Here is a 19,976-nt window from a genome sequence, read left to right on the forward strand (position 1 = left end):
GAGCAGATTACGTACTGTATCCGCTGATGGCGGCGGATGTAGTGGACAGCCTGGAGAACAGCGTAAAGCTCCGCAGTATAAACCGAACACTGGTCGGGAAGCCGAAAGTGATTTGGGGTGTCGCCAACAATATAGGCACTCCCTACACCTAACGATGTTTTCGAGCCGTCGGTGTAAATAAATGTGGCTTCCGTCATTTGTGCACATAGAGCAGCAATTGCCCGACGGTAGACAAGTGTAGGGGTACCATCCTTGGGAAATTGACATAGGTCTCTGAGCAAGTCGATCCGGGGACGGAGCCAAGGCGGTGCTGTACCCCAAGTTGTCAAGAAGGTTTTAGGAAAGCGGAAGGAAAGAGAATGGAGCAGTTGACGGAAGCGGACTCCCGGGGGTAGTAGGGAGGAGGAGCGGCCTGCATACCCGACATCAAAGGAGGTGTCGAAAAAAAGGTCATGGGCTGGATTAGCAGGCATGGAAGACAGATGGCTAGCATAACGACTCAGAAGGACTGCCCGCCGATTGGACAGCGGAGGTTCAGCAGTCTCAGCATAAAGGCTTTACACAGGGCTGGTGTAAAAAGCTCCAGACACTAAACGTAAACCACGGTGGTGGATAGAGTCGAGACGCCGAAGAATAGACGGCCGAGCAGAGGAGTAGACTATGCTTCCATAATCCAATTTCGAGCGCACTAAGGCGCGATAGAGGCGGAGAAGGACCACTCGGTCCGCTCCCCAGGAGGTACCATTCAGGACACGGAGGGTGTTAAGGGAACGCAGACAGCGAGCCGAAAGATAGGAAACGTGGGAGGACCAGCACAGTTTTCTGTCAAACATAAGACCCAAGAATTTAGCAACGTCGGAAAACGGAAGGTTGACAGGACCTAGATGTAAGGAGGGCGGAAGAAACTCCTTACGTCGCCAAAAATTAACACAAACGGTCTTACTGGGTGTGAAACGGAAGCCGGTTTCGATGCTCCACGAGTGGAGGCAATCGAGACATCCTTGAAGACGTCTTTCAAGCAGGCTGGTCCGTTGAGAGCTGTAGTAGATCGCAAAATCGTCCACAAAGAGGGAGCCCGAGACATCAGGAAGGAGACAATCCATAATTAGATTAATGGCGATGGCAAACAGTACAACACTCAGCACAGAGCCCTGGGGTACCCCGTTTTCTTGGGAGAAAGTACGGGAGAGAGTAGTGTTCACCCGCACCCTAAATGTGCGCTCTGCCATAAATTCGCGAAGAAAAAGGGGCAGCCGGCCTCGAAAGCCCCAAGAGAACAGTGTGCGGAGGATGCCTGTCCTCCAACAGGTATCGTATGCTCTCTCCAGATCAAAAAATATTGCTACCGTTTGGCTTTTCTGGAGAAAATTGTTCATGATATAAGTGGAGAGAGCAACAAGATGGTCAACGGCAGAACGATGCTTTCGGAATCCGCATTGGGCTGGTGTTAAAAGACTGCGGGATTCCAGCCACCAAGCTAAACGGTAATTCACCATATGCTCCAAAACCTTACAGACACTACTCGTGAGAGAAATGGGGCGATAGCTAGAGGGGAGATGTTTGTCCTTTCCAGGTTTCGGAACAGGAACGACAATAGCTTCCCGCCATCGCCTGGGAAAGGTACTGTCGGTCCAAATTCGATTGTAAAGGCGAAGGAGGTAACGCAGGCTATGGGTTGATAAATGCAACAACATTTGGACATGGATACCATCCGGTCCTGGGGCGGAGGAGCGAGAAGAAGAGAGGGCATGTTGGAGTTCCCGCATGGAGAAAACAGTATTGTAGCTTTCGCGATTTTGAGAGGAGAAAGCAAGATGTCGCACTTCCGCTGCACGTTTCTTCGGGAGAAACGCTGGCGGGTAATTTGAAGAGCTCGAAATCTCAGCAAAGTGCTGACCCAATGAGTTAGAAATTGCGACGGGGTCCACTAAGGTATCATGCGCGACAGTGAGCCCAGAGACCAGGGAGAAACTAGGCGCGCCTGAGAACCGTCGAAGCCGACTCCAAACTTCCGAGGAGGGAGTGAAGGTGTTAAATGAGCTAATAAAGAATTTCCAGCTTGCCTTCTTGCTATCGCGGATGACGCGACGGCATCGCGCACGGAGGTGCTTATATCAGATACAGTTTGCCAAAGTTGGATGGTGACGGAAAATGCGAAGAGCACGTCGCCGCTCACGTATTGCGTCACGGCATGCCTCGTTCCACCAAGGAACTGGGGGGCGCCGGGGCAATTCGGAGGTGCGTGGTATTGAACGTTCCACAGCTGTGAGAATAACGTCGGTAATATGTGTGACCTCATCGTCGACGCTGGGAAAGCGACGGTCATCGAATGTCGCTAGAGACGAAAAAAGTGTCCAATCGGCTTGGGCAAACTTCCAGCGTAGCGAGCGCATATATGGCAGTTGAGGCTGCAGTCTAAGAACACATGGAAAGTGGTCACTCGAGTGTGTATCATCAAGGGCGAACCATTCGAAGCGCCGAGCTAGCGGAACAGTACCGACCACAAGGTCCAAATGAGATAAATTTGTCGTGGAGGCAGACAAAAATGTGGGGACCCCAGTGTTGAGGCAGACTAGATCCGCTTGGTGGAAGACGTCTAGCAATAGTGAGCCACGTGGACAAGGATGTGGAGATCCCCAAAGCGGGTGGTGGGCATTGAAGTCCCCAACCAGCAAATAGGGGGGTGGAAGCTGACCAAGAAGATGAAGGAGATCAGCTCGTGCCATTGGTGTGGACGATGGAATGTATACCGTACAAAGAGAGAACGTGTATCCAGAAAGGGAAAGACGGACGGCGACAGCTTGGAAGGAACTGTTTAAGGGGATTTGGTGATAATGGAGAGTATCGTGGAGCAGAATCATGAGTCCTCCATGGGCTGGAGTGCCTTCAACAGAGGGGAGGTCATATCGGACGGACTGAAAATGAGGGAGAACGAAGCGGTCATGGGGACGCAGCTTTGTTTCCTGAAGACAGAAGATGACCGGCGAGTAGGATCGTAAGAGGATCGACAATTCATCCCGATTGGCTCGAATGCCGCGGATATTCCAGTGGATAATGGACATAGGGTGAACAGAAAATGGAGGAACGTGACCAAGGGTGCTGTCAACTCAACGACTGCTCAGAGCTTGCGACCGACAGCATGGAATGGCATTCAGTCGAAGGCAGAAGATCCTGATCCATAGGTTGGTCAGGAGCAGCTCCAGCCACCAACGATCGGCCAGTTGACCGGCCACCAGCAGTGCGCCTCAGCGACACAGAAGACGGCCGAGGGCGATTTCCGCCAGGTGGTGCTGTAGATGGGACACGCCTTGGCGGAGAAGGAGAGGAACTGTGTTTCTTCGTAGCCTTCTTGGAAGTATGATGTTTAGATGAAGGAGGAACCGATGGTTGTGAAGTTGCGGTACGTAAAAACTCTTCACGAGAATGCTCTTTTTTCGAAGACTTGGCGTCTGACTTTTGGGCTCGAGATTTAGCAGAACCCGACGAAGGGTGAGCCATTGAGTGGGCAGGCGAAAGTGGTGAGGTTGAACGGGCGATCTTTGCGCTGGCCGATCTGACGACCGTGGTACTAAAGGTGAGGTCGCAAGTCTGCGTGGCCGCCTCCTTTGTTGGCCGAGGAGAAGCAAGGACAGTGCTGTATTTTCCTTTCTGAGGCACAGTGGGCTGTCGACTGGCGAGTAACTTTCGAGCAGCAAAGGTCGACACCTTTTCCTTCACTCTTATTTCCTGGATGAGTTTTTCGTCCTTAAAAATGGGGCAATCTCGAGAGGAAGCAGCGTGGTCACCCATACAGTTGATGCAGCGAGGGGATGGAGGTGGACAAGCACCCTCATGGGCATCCTTGCCACACGTAACACATTTGGCCGGATTGGAACAGGACTGGCTGGTGTGATTGAACCGCTGACATCGATAGCAACGCGTAGGGTTTGGGACATAAGGGCGAACGGAAATTATCTCATAGCCTGCTTTGATTTTTGATGGGAGTTGAACTTTGTCAAATGTCAAGAAGACAGTGCGGGTTGGAATGATGTTTGAGTCAACCCTTTTCATAACCCGATGAACAGCTGTGACGCCCTGGTCAGACAGGTAGTGCTGAATTTCTTCGTCAGACAATCCATCGAGGGAGCGTGTATAAACGACTCCACGCGAGGAATTTAAGGTACGGTGCGGTTCCACCCGGACAGGGAAGGTGTGGAGCAGAGAAGTACGCAGCAATTTTTGAGCCTGGAGGGCCCTGTGTGTTTCCAACAACAGGGTGCCATTCCGTAATCTGGAACAAGACTTTACAGGACCCGCAATTGCGTCGACACCTTTCTGAATAATGAAAGGGTTGACCGTGGAAAAGTCGTGACCTTCGTCAGACCGAGAAACAACAAGGAACTGTGGCAACGATGGAAGAACCGTCTGTGGCTGAGACTCAGTGAACTTACGTTTATGAGCAGACATAGTGGAAGGTGAGGAAACCATTGCGGAAGAATCCCCCATGATTACCGGCGTCTCCGATGGCGCGCTCCTTCCTTGTGGGGGCCCTCACCGAGGGCACACCCGCCTTAGGTGATTGTTCACACCTCAGGTCACACCTCCCGACAAACGGACGGAGGGACCAATCGGCACCTTCGGAAGGTATCAGCTCGGGTAATCACCCCTCCCTGGGCCTGGCCGTTACCAGGGGGTACGTACGTGTCCTACCTGTCTACCCGGGGCGGGGAATTACGCGTTACCCCGTCACCGGCTACGCATGGAAGTGCGTGGGTCGGCCTTCAGACACGCACAGGGAGGAAGAAAGAGACAGGGAAAGGAAAGAAGAGAGGTCTCAAACGCCGCAGCGGAGAAAAGGGTAAAGAGAAGAGGTAAAGAGAAGAGGTAAGGAAAAGAGAAGGACGAAGAAAGATGAAGACATACAAGCAAGGAAGGCGAAGAGTGCGGTACATTTACAAGCGTCCGTCTCCGGACGTAGGCACAAACCATACTCCCATAGGGGGAGAAAGGGAAGGAAAGATCCAGAGGTGAGGGGGGGGGGGGGGGGGAGGGGGGCGAAGATGGGGGATGGGGAAGGATACGGAAAGGGGGGGTATGCAGCCCGGAAAAGAAGGAAGGCCACATTAGCTCGGGGTCCCGTGCTCGCTACACACGTATCCACAAAAGAGTTGTGGATCCCCTGGGGGGTAGGTCACCTACTGAATGACAATGGAATGTGTACTGACCAGGAAACATATGAGCAGTCACAGATTTTATTTTTTGACTCCTTGTCACATTTGTGGTGTTATCTCAGAATGTGCTCATACTACCAGGTGTCTCTAGCAAAAAATGTCATGTTGTAACCACTCTCAAGTCCAAGAACAGAAATAGAATCGTCAATGGAGTACAACACTGAGCACTGAAAGCATGTTTATTAAAAACATCAATGTACGGCCAGAACTCGACTGAACTCCTGGGTGGAGGGTGCTACTATTTATATAAACATCGAATGTTCTACAATAAACAAACACTACAAACATAAGAAATTTTGAGAACTTTCCAGAAATGATAAATAAGAAATAACGAGTAGCTGCCTGTGGCCGGGTTTGAACTGGCAAGCAGCAGCATTCCAGATAGCTACATTAACCACTGTACCAAACCGCATACATTGCAGTTAATGCCAAGATTTACAGCAGACATGGTGTATGCATCTCAGATTTTAAAGCTCAGTTCACCCTATGCCCAGACACAGTACCTCTGTTGGCTCACACAGTGGCACTGGCAACACAATGCAGCCTCCAGTGCAGGTTTTAGCTGGGCAAGAGCGTGAAGCATCACCAGCTCTACAGGCAATGCCGCCACGATGAAGACGACGACTCCACGAGGTTCCACAATGGCACAAACAGCAGCATACTGGGCCACTTCAGCAGGTCAATAAACTGTGTAGTGATGTCCATTACTATGAGCTGCACATGCACCATACCACTGCTGCTGTGCAAGTAGCCATGATGCCTCGTTTCCACAAAGCAAAATGCATCCAACATAGGTGGCAGTCTTCCATTTTGCAGATCTGTGTTCTAATGTGAATTGACAATATTTTATAGCCTTGATACTGCTCTGCAATTTTGGGAAAATAAAAGCTACACGTGTTTCATGACGCTACACGTGTTTCATGCATTCTTCCATCCAAAACGTGCACACTGATGTTTGAATTCAGGGCCCCCGTGAAAACAGCATTAGTAACAAAAATGGCTGACAACAAATGGTCACAGTTACGTAATTCCTTTTCCTTCTTAAAGAAGGCAAATTGGTAATTGTAAAATAGCTTACTGTTATTGCAGCATCTGTTTGTATGTATTCCATGTCACGACCTCTGAGACCCAGTTCCTCTGAAGGCCTGTTCACTGATGAAATCACACCTGCAGTGATAGTGTTGGAAAGAGACAAAGGGCTACCAATTGCCACTACCCATTCACCTGGTCTCAGTTCTCGAGAAGACCCAAGTCGCATCACTGGTAAATTTTTCTGGAAAATAACAAGCTTTGTTAAGTGCCAATGAATAATTAAGCTAGTTAAAAAAACTTCTAAGTTCATTAACAACATATTAGTGAAGTCCTGCACTATAATTTGTACAAACATTTCACACAAAGAAGTCAAGTTTGTGACAGGTATCAATGAGTTCTAGTCTGAAGATAAGTCTTATACATTGAGACCTGTAACAAAAAAGGTATTATCCCACTTTGATGTTCCTGCATTTTACATTTTGCTGTCATTTACGCATTTTTTTCCGATCATGTCAAATTTCAGATTTTCGCAATGTATTGAAAATCTCAATTTTATGTTTCTGAAATATTGTATTTCCTGCTGTTTACACCACACCTAGCAGCTCGACTTGAAAATACCAAATAAAATCAATCTTTTGATTTTCATGCAGGCTCTGTAAGAGTACTCTATTTATAACATGTAGTTTGAACTACGTATAACTCTCGAAGACTGGGAAAGGCATAGCCTTTGAACTGAAATATCGAATGAATACTTGACAAGTTAATTTAATCAAATGTTATTTTTGTATAATGGTATCAACTTGAACATACATCAAACAATACTGCTGGTATTGTACATCATTGTTAGATAACAAAATTTATTTTTAGACGTATTTTACCGAAACATAACTTTTCTCTTAAGTGTATAAACTTTGTATTCAAATTAAAGACAAAGCTCAGGTGCCATGTATTTTAACTGAAGCTCAGTTTATGGTTTGGCGGTATCATAAATATGCCATGCCCCGTGCACTGTTCTCAGGTCAAGTCATAGCATGAGCTAATAACCATGCAAACCTGCAGCATTTTTGGCAGTGAAGTTTCTTGTTTCATCTTATTTGCTTTTGAAGTGTTAAAACGTTTTTACTGGTAATTTATTAGTTTATCTGTAAAGTTTTTGTTTTCTTTTTTGCTAGGCTTTCTGTACCTGAGTTGAGAGGCCAAGTCATTTGCCCTGATCTCCTTTGTTTCTTGGACTGTTTTCTTATTAATCTTCATGTGCTCCAGTATTTTTACTGTTTTGTTATCAGTACTTTCTGACTAATGGAGCAAAAAAAAAAAGAAAATTTTTTAATATGGAAGAGAAGGTCCAGATTTTGGAGAAAATGGATTCCTTCCATGGAACACGAATAAAACTTGCATATGAATTGCAACTTTCAGTATAAAAGCTGAATTCAGTTTTTTTAAAAAAAGAAAGAAAGTAAGTAGTATGTAGTGCTACAGAAAGTGAGCCAAGCACTGAGATGCCAAGGACAGCAGGTATTCCTGTTGAGGGTGTGCTTTAAAGGGAGAAAGCACCTGAAGTGGCCAACATTCTTGAGACGGAGAATATCAATGTCTCCAATGGCTGGACTGACAGGTTTAGAAGAAGACATAAAATCCCTGATAGAACTGTCTGAGATTATACACAGTGAGACTGTGCAGCAGTGGATAAATCGAAAATTACAGACTGCAACTGCAAAATATGAAGCCAAAAACTTATTTAACATGAAGAAACTGCACTTTCTTAAATGTGTTGCAAAACTAAACAGTCAAAGGTAGTAAATGCCATGTTGGCAAACAAAGTAAATTAGCAGTGATGATGGGAGCTAATGCTGATGGCTGTGGGCTGTGAGTAGATCCAGCCCTTTATACAAGGGGGAATAAAAAAAAAAAAATCCCATTTCTTATAAATACATGTTCACTTCCAACTTCGTATGACACCAATCAAGAAGCTTGGATGACCTCAAAATACTTCTTTTTGTTGATCACTGTCGTGCACATCCTACTGATATGATCTTACAAAATGCAGTTATAATTTTTCCTGGCCAACAGCACATGTTCAAAGGCTTTTGTACAAAACGGACTCTGGGAGGGATCTCCCATCTAGCAGGATTTCAGTACTGAGAGCTCTGCAATTCATCCCTTAACCCTCCTAATACCGTGGGGCCTATAATGAACCCAGGCCGTGTATTTATGTAAAACATACCTAATTTCCTATTCCTAAAAATTATGAAATATTCGGACTTTTTCTGAATTAAGTAATGGGTTCGTAATATATTAATATAACTTTTTGAAAATTTTTAGTTTTGCCGAAAATCAAGAGAGAACCACTGAATACCATTGGGGTTAGATGCGACCCCATTTCTCTCTTGCGGTATTATTACCCAATAATGCTGCCTTGAATCCGTAACTGTTGCTGTATTTCCTTTGTTTTATCCTTGCAAATACTGCTGTAACGTGTGATTGTTGCCAATACTTTATAAGCCAACAGTTATTTGTTACATACAAGAGGATACTACTACTGTGTGTGTTGCATTGAGTGGAAAATGTCTCGTCACCTTTCCGAAGACAAAGTGCTTGAAATATTACTGCAGGATAATCCTCTATCTGTAGAATCAAATAGTGATATCAGCGATATAGTTTCTGATGTCTCATGCAGCAATGGAGAAACTGACGTCTTAGACTACATTATTCCTCAATCAGACAGGTGTTCAGAAGAAGATTTGGACAGCGCAGATGTCCAGCCCGAACAGGAAGTAACACATATTTCTGACTGTTATATGTAAGTACACATAGTATTTTTGTAAATGTGCGTCAGGGTCTAGCGCCAAGATATACCCTGTGTATTATTTTTTTTTTTATTTTTTATTTTGTGTAGGTCTAAAAACAAAGAAGAATTGTGGCACAAACTTGAGTTGAGAAGAGCTTGTGGAAAAGAAGAGAGATGGAACGTAATGTGAGTAAAGCCAGGTCCAACAAAATTCGCAGTGAAAAATGTAGACTCCATAGAATCAGCTTTTCAGTTGTTTCTTAGGTGAAACATTGTTGATGTATTTCTAAAGTGGACTAACAAAGAGGGTAGTCTTGTTTACGGTAGTAAATGGAAACCAGTAGATGCCATTGAACTGAAGTGCTTTATCGGTGTCTTGATCCTAGTTGGTGCTTACAAGGCCCATAATGAAGCAGTTACACATCTGTGGAACAAAGAGGATGGTAGACCCATTTTTTGTGAAGCAATTGCTGGAAATCGCTTTACGCAAATTTCAAGGTTCATCTGATTTGATGACGCAGATATGAGACGTCACAACAGTGCTCCTGACAAGCTGGCTCCCATTAGAGGAATATTTGAAATGTGGGTAGACACATTTCAAGAAGCATATGTTCCTCACAGCAACGTAACAATTTATGAACAACTTGTGGCATTTCATGGTAGATGTCAATTTCGGCAATATATTCCTTCAAAACCACGAAAATTTGGGTTGAAATTATGGGCTGTGTGTGATAGTGCAACGTCTTACATTCTCAATCTCCAAGTTTACGCTGGTCGACAAGAAAATGAATCTCGTGAAGTTGGTCAAGGCAAGAGAGTTACTTTAGATATGGTGAAACGCTTAGAAAACAGTGGCAGAAATGTAAAAACTGACAATTTTTTCACTAGCCTTAGTTTGGCGAGAGAACTGAAAATCAATCTCACACTCTTAGCAACAATTAGAAAAAATAAAGGAGAACTACCACAAGGTTTCACTCAGACCAAAGGACGAGTCAAATAATCATCTATTTTTTAATTCCAAGAGCATGCTTCAATTGTTTCATATTGTCCGAAAAAGGGAAAAGTTGTAACTTTACTCAAGGAAGGAAGTGGAAGATCGTGAAGAATGCAAGCCAGTAACGATTCTGGATTATAATAAAACAAAATCAGGAGTAGATACTATGGACAAGCTGGTTAGAACGTATACTACAAAGAGGATGAGCAGAAGGTGGCCAATGGTATTATTTTACAACATGATTGATATCAGTGCACTGAATGCACATTTATCATTGGCTACATCTTACACCAGACTGGGCAGAAAGGACCAACTAAAAGGGGCGGGAATTTCTCATAGAATTAGGAAAGCAGCTCGTCGGAAGAAAGCCAGACAAAATTATTTCCCCAGAACTGCCATCAACGTACAGACAAAAAAAGAGGAAGGTGTCCGTTTTGTAAAAGTCTGAGGGCAGAAAATTCAGCGATAAATGTTCAAAATGTGGACGTTCTGTGTGTAAAAACCGCTCTGCAATTTATTGCTGTAAGTGTAATGCATCATAAATGTCAATTCGGAATTTAATAAAAAATGTCTATAGTTTCATGAGAATCGTTTGTAAATTATACAGAAATAAATAATTTTAAAAAAATAGGCATTTTAATTTAATGTAATGTCACTGACATCATGATTTAGATTGCGGAAAAAAGAAGGAATGTGATTTTATTCTACCATTATTAAAACTATCCTTAAGAAAAAATAAATTCCGTTTGGGTTACTAAAGACCCCAATGGTACTCAGTGTAACAAAAAATACTCGGTATTAGAAGGGTTAAGTTGTGGAAAGCTGTGAAGGAGGAGACAATATAAGGTTAGGCTAGGTTAGTGTTTTTTAACGTCCCGTCGACAACGAGGTCATTAGAGACGGAGCACAAGCTCGGGTTAGGGAAGGATGGGGAAGGAAATCGGCCGTGCCCTTTCAAAGGAACCATCCCGGCATTTGCCTGAAACGATTTAGGGAAATCACAGAAAACCTAAATCAGGATGGCTGGAGACAGGATTGAACCATCGTCCTCCCAAATGCGAGTCCAGTGTGCTAACCACTGCGCCACCTCGCTCGGTGAGACAATATAAAGAAGGGTGTGAAAATACACTCGAGACTCTCTACAAATTGGAGAAACAGATTGAGGGTGTGCTGGCGTAAACTGCCGCTAGCACACCGGTTGGCAAAGACGTAGCGCTGGATCAAGAGCGCCTATCACAAGAGGGGCCAAAGACACATCAACAAGCAACACGAGGTCAACGGCATGTATTTAGGCCACTGCCGCTGACCAAGAGGTCTCACTCTCTTACCCATTGAGTCTGGTGTCTGTCAGTTCAATTGCAGAGTGGGTATAGTTCATTGCAGGTTAAGACAGTACATACTATATTAGTGCCTACAGCGGGTCTAGCAATGAGACTTAAGTTTGTAATAGCAGGATTACCGATACTATCTGCAAGAGGACTATTACTGATGAGCTTGTGCCACAACACATGGACTCTATTCAAGTTAAATATCCATTTCATGTAAATGAAGAACTGTATTAATCCACATGTGCATTTGTGTTGTAGAAAGAGGATATCAGCCACTCGTAACAACATCCTCTCCGTTGCTCCCTACAGTACTAGACTCTACAGAGGGCATATCAAACAAAACAGTTACACAAAAATTATTTCTTTTGTAGAAAACAATAAGTGTTACAACTGTGATATTTTAATTTTAAATATTGAGTTATTATTAAAATTTGAATGTTTATTAAAAAGACATAACATTTCTATTATGCATAGCTCTGTTTTCCATATTATAAAATATCAGCAAAAAACAAGGTGCAGCCCACAGGAAGGCTCATCGACTAACTAGTACCATTCCACCTGCCAGCGGATAAGCAAAGCAATATCGGCAGTTACTTTTCACCGGATATTTGAGGTCATTACTAGAAATAAGACGTATGCACACTATTATATATCAATATGCATTGGGAAGCCTTTGCCTGGCTTTTCCAGAGCATTCTAAATGTTCCTTTACAAAGGAAAACCCAGGAAAATTGCCACAATTTAATCCTTGTATCACTGAAAAGATAAATGAAATAAGTATTAATGTCAGTGGTGTTAAGAAAGAATTGACATCATTAAAATTGACAAAGCTCCTGCCCTTATAGAATCCCTGTCAGATTCCATACTGAATTTGCAGCTGAGATAACCCCTCTTCTAACTATACTCTATCGTAAATCTCTAAAAAAAATGTACCCAGTTCTTGGAAAAAGGCACAGGTCACACTTGTCTACAAAAAATGGATAGCAGAAGTGATCCACAAAACTACTGCCCAATACCCTTGACATCGATTTGTTGTACAACCTTAGAACATATTCTGAGCTCAAACATAATGCCGGTATCTTTAACGCAATAACCTCCTCAATGCAAAGCAACATGGATTTCGGAAACATCGATCATGTGAAACCCAACAAGCACTTCTCTCACTTGACATATACTGAAAGCTTTAGATCAAGCCAACCAGGTAGATGCATTGTTTCTTGATTTCTGAAAAGGATTTGACTCAGTACTGCACCTACATTTATTGTCAAAAGTACGACCATATGGGATGTAGAAGTTACTAAGGGTGTGCTCCAGGAAAGTGTGCTGGGATCCTTGCTGTTCATGTTGTATAATTATGACCTTGCAGACAATATTAATGGTACAATCAGCCTTTTTGCATATGATGCAGTTATCTATAATGAAGTACTATCTGAGAGAAGCTGCATAAATATTCAGTCAGATCTTGATAAGATTTCAACATGGTGCAGAAATTGGCTACTTGCTCTAAATGTTCAGAAACGTAAAATTTTGCGCTTCATAAAAGGAAAAAAACATAGTATCCTATGACTATAATATCAATGAGTCACTGTTGGAACCATCCAACTTGTACAAAATACCTGGGTGTAACACCTGAGTAAAGTAATGCATTAGAAAATAGTAACACAGGAAAACAGCGTGTACCGCTTTGTAGGGATATGAAATGGAATGATCACATAGGTTCAGTAGTGGGTAAAGCAGGTGGTACAGTTCGGTTTATTGGTCAAATACTGGGTTAGTGCAATCAGTACACAAAAGAGATTGCTTACCTATTGTTCATACGACTAGTTCTACAATATTGCTCAAATGTTTGAACCCTTAGCAGACAGGACTAACAGGGGATATTGAAAGTGTATAGAGAAGGGCATCACGAATGGTCACAGGTTTGCTTAATCTGTGGGAGAGTCTGACAGAGATACTGGAGGAACTGAACTGGCAGACTCTTGAAAACAGACAAACTATCCCGAGAAAGTCTATTAATACAGTTTCAAGAACCAGCTTTAAATGACTTCTCTAGGGATATACTACAACACCCTATGTATCGCTCACATAGGGATCGTGAGGATAAGATTAGAACAATTACTGCATGCACAGAGGCATTCAAACAATCATTCTTCCTGCACTCTATACGTGAATGGAACAGGAAGAAACCCTAATAACTGGTACAATGGGACGTACCCTCTGCCACGCAACTCGTGGTGGTTTGCAGACTACAGACGTAGATTTCTATCTCTGAAAGTGATTTCTCCCCTTTTACACCAACAATCCTCTGATCCCCTGAAAAGTGTAAAAGAGGGGCAACAGTGTAAAATGTTTATGCCAATCTGGACTGCTTTTTATTAAAATAAATGTCATGTATTTTTATATGGGCCTGTTAGCAGCCCTGATATTTCACCTCCAGAAGATACGTATTAGCCACAAATTTTGACTCGGCATTCTATAGTTTAAAAGTTTCAAGCAATTAAGTAATTATTTTACCTCTCTACTGCAGTCTGTAGTTTCATTTTTAATGTGTTGTTGAAGCATTATGTTGAGACACATTACATTTGTGTGTAAGTGAATGAAATTAATGTCCCATAGTTTCACAAAAATTATGATTCACTTACACAAGGTATGCGAACAGTGGCCAGATCAGATTTTATGTCAATATCTTCCACAACTCCTCTGTAAGTCTTTCCATCTTTAAGCCTGACCTGTAACACATCACAATTAACTGAAAATCAAACAAAGTAATGAACAAACTTTCAAAGCCTACAACACATTATAGTTGTACAGCACTTACCTGCACAGTACTGTTTGGTTTATTAATAACAACATGTGCATTTGTGAGGATTAGGCCATCTTCTTTAACAATGAAACCCGACCCATTTGATGCTGCAGGGGCACTGAAGAAGTCAGTCCTTTGAGGAAGAAAGCTCTGTGTAAGAACAATACAAGATCTGTAAGATACTACCACTGTTTCATTTCCTTAAAAATGAAGATCTGGTTCAAATGCAAGCAATTACCGTACTTTTAAAGAATAATTGATTAACACAATGGCTTTGTAAGAACACATACATTCTGATTTTTTTTAAAAAGGTGATACCACTCATCATCTCATTTTTGAACACATCTGTATGCAATGAATCAATACATAGGTTGATAAGATGGCTGGCTGGGATCAAGGGACCAAACAGAGAGGACATCAGTTCCTTGTTCATGAGATAGTTTAACTGTAGTTAGTTATATTTGCAAGAAAATTGACTGAATTATGAAAGTATGTAGGAGTGGTAAAACTAAGGTACTGAAAGTAATATCGATGACAGATCTGTGAAATAATTTAAAGAGAAGTAGAGGTGTTAGCCCATTATAGTCCAAGTGTTAAAGAGGGAACAGCACCCCTAATCATCAGAACTTGTACGTAGGTCAGAGAACAGACGAGAGTTCCCTGACATCTAATCTGTGGCGAGTGAACATCACTTGCATCAGACCACACATCAACCTAATTAAGGATGAAGACAATTACAGAGTAAAAAATTCCATCTAGGAGGAAGTACTGTAATAGTAAAAGTGAGAAGGCTAAAAACATAACGGACATCAGTTGGAGCAACAATAATAAAATAAAGTGAAAGAAATAATCAGCCCAGTGGGGCCAGGCGAGAATCCTCTGGGCCTCTGCATGTGACAGGAGCAGTCCTTCCTACAGTTGTCCCACCCCTGATCTGTTATAGTCAAAGTGCTAAACATGGGAACAACACCCACTTATCATCAGAGCGTTACTACCTAATGGAAAGAGAGGTGCAGCACAGGGAAGACTAAAACTTTAGGCCTTAGATTGGTCCTAATCTGTGGTCTGGGTACTAACCACGGTATGTGTGTGTGTGTGTGTGTGGGGGGGGGAGGGGGGGGGGCATTGTCAGGGGGCGAGGGGTGGGGTGTGAGAAAACAACAAACATCGCAATTTAAGGGAGTTAGATGGAGGTTCCAGCAGACGGCCTCGAGGCACATTACAACGATAAACTGACCCAAGTGCACAATTCAGGTGATCAGTGCCCCTAGTACACAAGAAGAATTTGATAAGTTGGATGATTAGGAAATTGTCAGATTGTGACTACCTAAGTGAGTAAGTGGTGGTACCATTGGAACTAAAGAGTTAAGATCCCCACTTAAGTAAGGCGACAGTCTATTGGCCTAGACCAGTAGGCACCAGTGGCCAGTCCTACTCCACAAAGATTGACTGGGTCCAATAATTTCAGAATCTAAGCTGTCACTGAGCAATAAACATGGCAACCATAGTTCAACTAGGACAAAACCAAGACTCAGTAAATATGGAATAGAATAGAGTAATTGCACCAATCAGAGGTGTGGGAAGCACAAACTGTTAAGGTTTTCTGTCCTAGCTTCTAGCTGATGACTATGGGCAGCAATGTCAGCCTTTTATCATAAAGGAGTCCCAAAAAAAGTAGGATTGTGCAAACAATGTTGAAATGTTTGGTACCCAAGTAAGAGTTCTGGGTCACGATGGACTGTGGTACTATGACAGAAATGAGTGCCTCGCATTTTTTCAGGAGATAAATGGAAGCCATGGGAAAAGATCCAAGCTCAGGCACTTTGGATGATGACTTGGAGCTGGTATTCAGCCAAGGGTATAATTTAGAGCCACACCAAAAGTAAGGTTCATCGAAATAACAGTATGGAGGTAATCAATGGTGCAGCAGAGGGCACTAGTCCATTGATGGTGGTGACGAAGAGCGTAACACTTGGCATGGAACTCTCCTCTCTTGGAACCATGGAGAGTTCAGTGGTGCACCAATTCTAGGGTAGATTGTGGATCATTCTCCACAGAAACTATGGTGAATGGGGGCCAAAAGGCTTTGTGATTTGACAACCCAGCATAATTGGCAGGCTACCACCTTCCCTAGCTGTTTGAAAAGCATGTCAGTGAGGTTAATCAGTTAGTAGTTGCTGATGAATATGAGATTTTGCCTGATTTTAGGTTGCGAGAAATACTATCTCGCCATTACAAAGGAAAAACACATCCTATCCAAAAACAGCCAAAGACTTCGAATATAAGCCGCCGTTGAGTAACAACATCTGATTATGAACTGAATCTGGCCCTTGGGATGTGTTGTGTGATGAGTCAAGAGCCTGCTGCAATTCCAAATGAGTGAAAGATTCAGGCCCTATTATACAGAGCACACAAAGTGCCACTGAGGAATAAATGCTTCAAACTGAAATTAGAACAGTGAGATAAAAGCAGCTGCAAATAGTTTTCAACCCACTCTCATATGACAAAATGTCAAAGACACAAGGGAAGGAACAGACAAACAAAAACAACAACCATACCCACACCAGAACAGTGTGCATTCCCTACTCTGTTGCCATTTCAGAGAAAATTGCTACTGGATTGAGGTCATACAATGTAAGAGTAGCTTTTACCCACTGGCAATAAAATATGTGATAACTGCAACACAACTATTACAGACAAATTTTTCAACTCTGGCATCAACAAGATAAAGTGCAATGACTGCCTAGTACACTATGAAGGTCAGACTGGGTGAAGCTTCTGAACGCAAAAATGCGTTTTGGTACACCAATCCCATTGAATCTGCCATAGCTACTGATATTAATGACAAAGGACATGCTTTTGACAACACAGATAATGATAAATAATACTTATAAAATAAATATAGGTCACAAATTGAACATCTAAGAACAACTTGTGATTTTGTACCCAACAGAAAACATAGAAAAATGTACTCAAGATAAAGATGAGACAGTGGCCATGAACTTTTTAAGCCAAGCTTCTAGTGCATATCAGAAAGTACACAGTATCTTTTACTATATATCTAGTCTTTAGTGACCTAAATCGGAGAACAACCCCAAATCATGAAACCAATACAGTAACAAATAAACTCAAATATATGCTTGTAAGCTCTTTTCCTGCAATAGGTCGTAAAAATTTAAACATTTATATACATGTTTTCTGTATCACTGATTTGCAGTGCAAGTTGATAATGCTCTTCTACTTCTGAGACAATATTTCTACATTTGTACTACAATCTCTGGACTGTCTGTGTCCTTGGTTCTTGCTTGTTTGGCAATTTAATGTTGAAAAGGTGTATTTGTAATTACACTTAGGGTTGTTCCTGAGGAACATTTAGTAATAGTTTTTTTTTTAATTAGTAATTCCTAATTATACATTCTTTATAGTGAAATGAAGTTCAAAATGGATAAGTGGCTATATCCAACAAACAAAATTGTGATGTAAACCACTGATAGACCTGAATATAACGTTGTAGACTCCTGAAATTCATTGTGTGAGAAAGTAAATGAGTGACACAGAGATAATGGTTTTAATTTAGGCTATATTTTATTGAAGTAAAGCAAAAAAAGGTACCCAATAAATTTGAAAAAAGCATGCCATTTCCATTTCCAAGAAGGGTCTCCTGGTAAACATCATGATTATAGGCCTACACCACTGACATCAGTCTGTTGCAGAATGGTAGAGCATGTTCACAATACACTTTATGATGGTTTTGGAGGATGAATATTACACTTCCAAAAATCTATATGGGTTCTGCAAACCGAAAGATATGAAACTCGGCTCACTCTGTTTGTACACGAAATCCAGAGTGCCACAGACGGAGGTACCCAAGTTGATACTGTGTTCCTTACCTTCTGGAAGGCATTTGATATAGTCTAAACTGTCTTTTAGTGAACAAAATAGCAAAATTGACAACTATAAATATAATTTCATGCACACTGCAAGGGAGAGTTTTAGGACCATTATTATAATTTATAATAACGATTCAGTGGACAATGCTAAAAGCTCCATAAGGCTATTTGCAGATGATGATGATATCTAGAGAGCTATTTCAGTGTCAGAAGATTGTAGTGAAATGCAAGAAGTCCTGGAGAGGAGTGACTACTGGTGGAGGGATTGGCAGTTGACTATGAACATACATAAGTGGAAGCATCTGATACCAGCTGTCTGCTTTGAGCTGGGACATAATGGTGGTGATGTGTGAAATCACTATGGTGTGGTGTTTTTGAGTTGGTCCATGTTTGTAGATGTCACATTGTTGTATTTGATAGCATCCTCTGGTGGTTATGTGGATGTGTTGAGTTTAACGTGTGGTATTGCGTGTCACTTGGCTCTTGGTTATCACTGTGGTGACAGGGGCTTACTCGAGTCTGGGTAGTCAGTGCTTTAACGTGGATTTGGAAGTGTTTGCTTTGTATTCAGTGAGTTATTAAGGTCTTTAATTTATGTGTCTGATATTTTTGTTAGGCCTGATTACTTTAGTGTTCATCGTTTTGTGTGTGTCTGTGTGTTTTTTATATGTGTGGTATTTCAGAATATGGGGGTTTCTGGGTTTTCGAGCTGTTGGGGTTTTTGGATTCGGTTGTGTTTCATGAGTTATGTGGGTATGTGAAGTTTCTGGTTTTTCCTATTAATGGTTTGCCAAGAGATACTGAGAGATGCATTTGAGCTATATACTTAAATGGAAATGTCTGATGACACTTTTTGGAGTTGCATGTGTTGGTTTTGTGGTATTGAGGGCTTCATTTAAGCTATATACGACTAGCTGGTGCATATCATTCCTGCTGGTTTTATTGTTACAGCATTATGTCACATGGTCAGACTTTTTTTAAAATTTGTAATATCTGTTTTGGGTGGAGCGGTGTTTTGTATTGCTATGTATTTAGCTTGTCCCTCCACTAAACCTACGTTTGTCCTGTTAGTTTCATTTTATTGTTGGAGTCAGACATTTTTGTGTCTCTCTATTTTCGTTCGCATTTGTTGGTATGAGTACATAGTGACAAAATGGTTGCCATTATGTATATGCTGGAAGCACATGTTCCTGCCATACTGATGACATTATGGGTCAAACTAGACAGGTTGAACTGGATGCTTCCCTAATGCATATTGCACATAAATACATGCTGTTTCTTTCCACTATGGTGACATACCACTGGAAAGAGTAACAACTGCAAAATACCTAGGAATAACCATCCAGAGTGACCTAAGCAGAATGACCACATTAAACAAATAGCAGTAAAAGCAGATTTCAGATATAGTTTTGTTAGTAGTATATTAAAGAAATGCAATCTATCAAGAAAAGAAATGGCTTACAAAACACTTGTCCAACTGTGTCTTGAGTATTGTTCATCAGTCTGGTCAGGTTTAGTGGAAGAGACACAGAAGATCCACTGCGCAGCAGTGCATTTCATCACAGGATTGTTTACGTACACTCTCAACCAGGGTGGTTGTAATTTAACCACACCCAACATTTTTGGAAAGCCCATTACAAAACAGCCACAAAGCCCAATAAAACAGAACTATATATAATTAACATATGAAATGTTACATAGTTAGCCTCACAGAAAATAAAAAGAGCCATTATATTTAGTGATGGCATTATTTACCGCCACAAGAATTTATTTGATTAATACTGTGTTTTAACCCTTCTTGCCATATAAGAAACACAGTTAAATAACATTTACATTTCAAATAAACAACTTGTCTGTATACAGAACTGTAATGACTTTAAAGTAGAATTTAGGTCTTTTCTCTGCTAAATAATTTTCTAATTATGACCAAA

The 19,976-nt window shown here is 42.0% G+C and overlaps 1 protein-coding gene across 1 annotated transcript in view; it reads right to left on the reverse strand.

Moving 5' to 3' along the window:
• Nucleotides 1–19,976, reverse strand: part of LOC126412098 (serine protease HTRA2, mitochondrial) — a 58,666-nt gene that overhangs the window by 36,533 nt on the left and 2,157 nt on the right. The window contains exons 2-4 of the mRNA XM_050081516.1: nt 14,171–14,288; nt 13,995–14,081; nt 6,289–6,483 (exon numbers count right to left, since the gene is read on the reverse strand). Of these exons, the coding sequence (XP_049937473.1) occupies nt 6,289–6,483; nt 13,995–14,081; nt 14,171–14,288 (400 nt within the window). The remainder of the gene's footprint in view (nt 1–6,288; nt 6,484–13,994; nt 14,082–14,170; nt 14,289–19,976) is intronic.

Source organism: Schistocerca serialis, chromosome 7, assembly GCF_023864345.2.
Source record: "Schistocerca serialis cubense isolate TAMUIC-IGC-003099 chromosome 7, iqSchSeri2.2, whole genome shotgun sequence".
Classification (NCBI taxonomy): Eukaryota; Metazoa; Arthropoda; class Insecta; order Orthoptera; family Acrididae; genus Schistocerca; species Schistocerca serialis.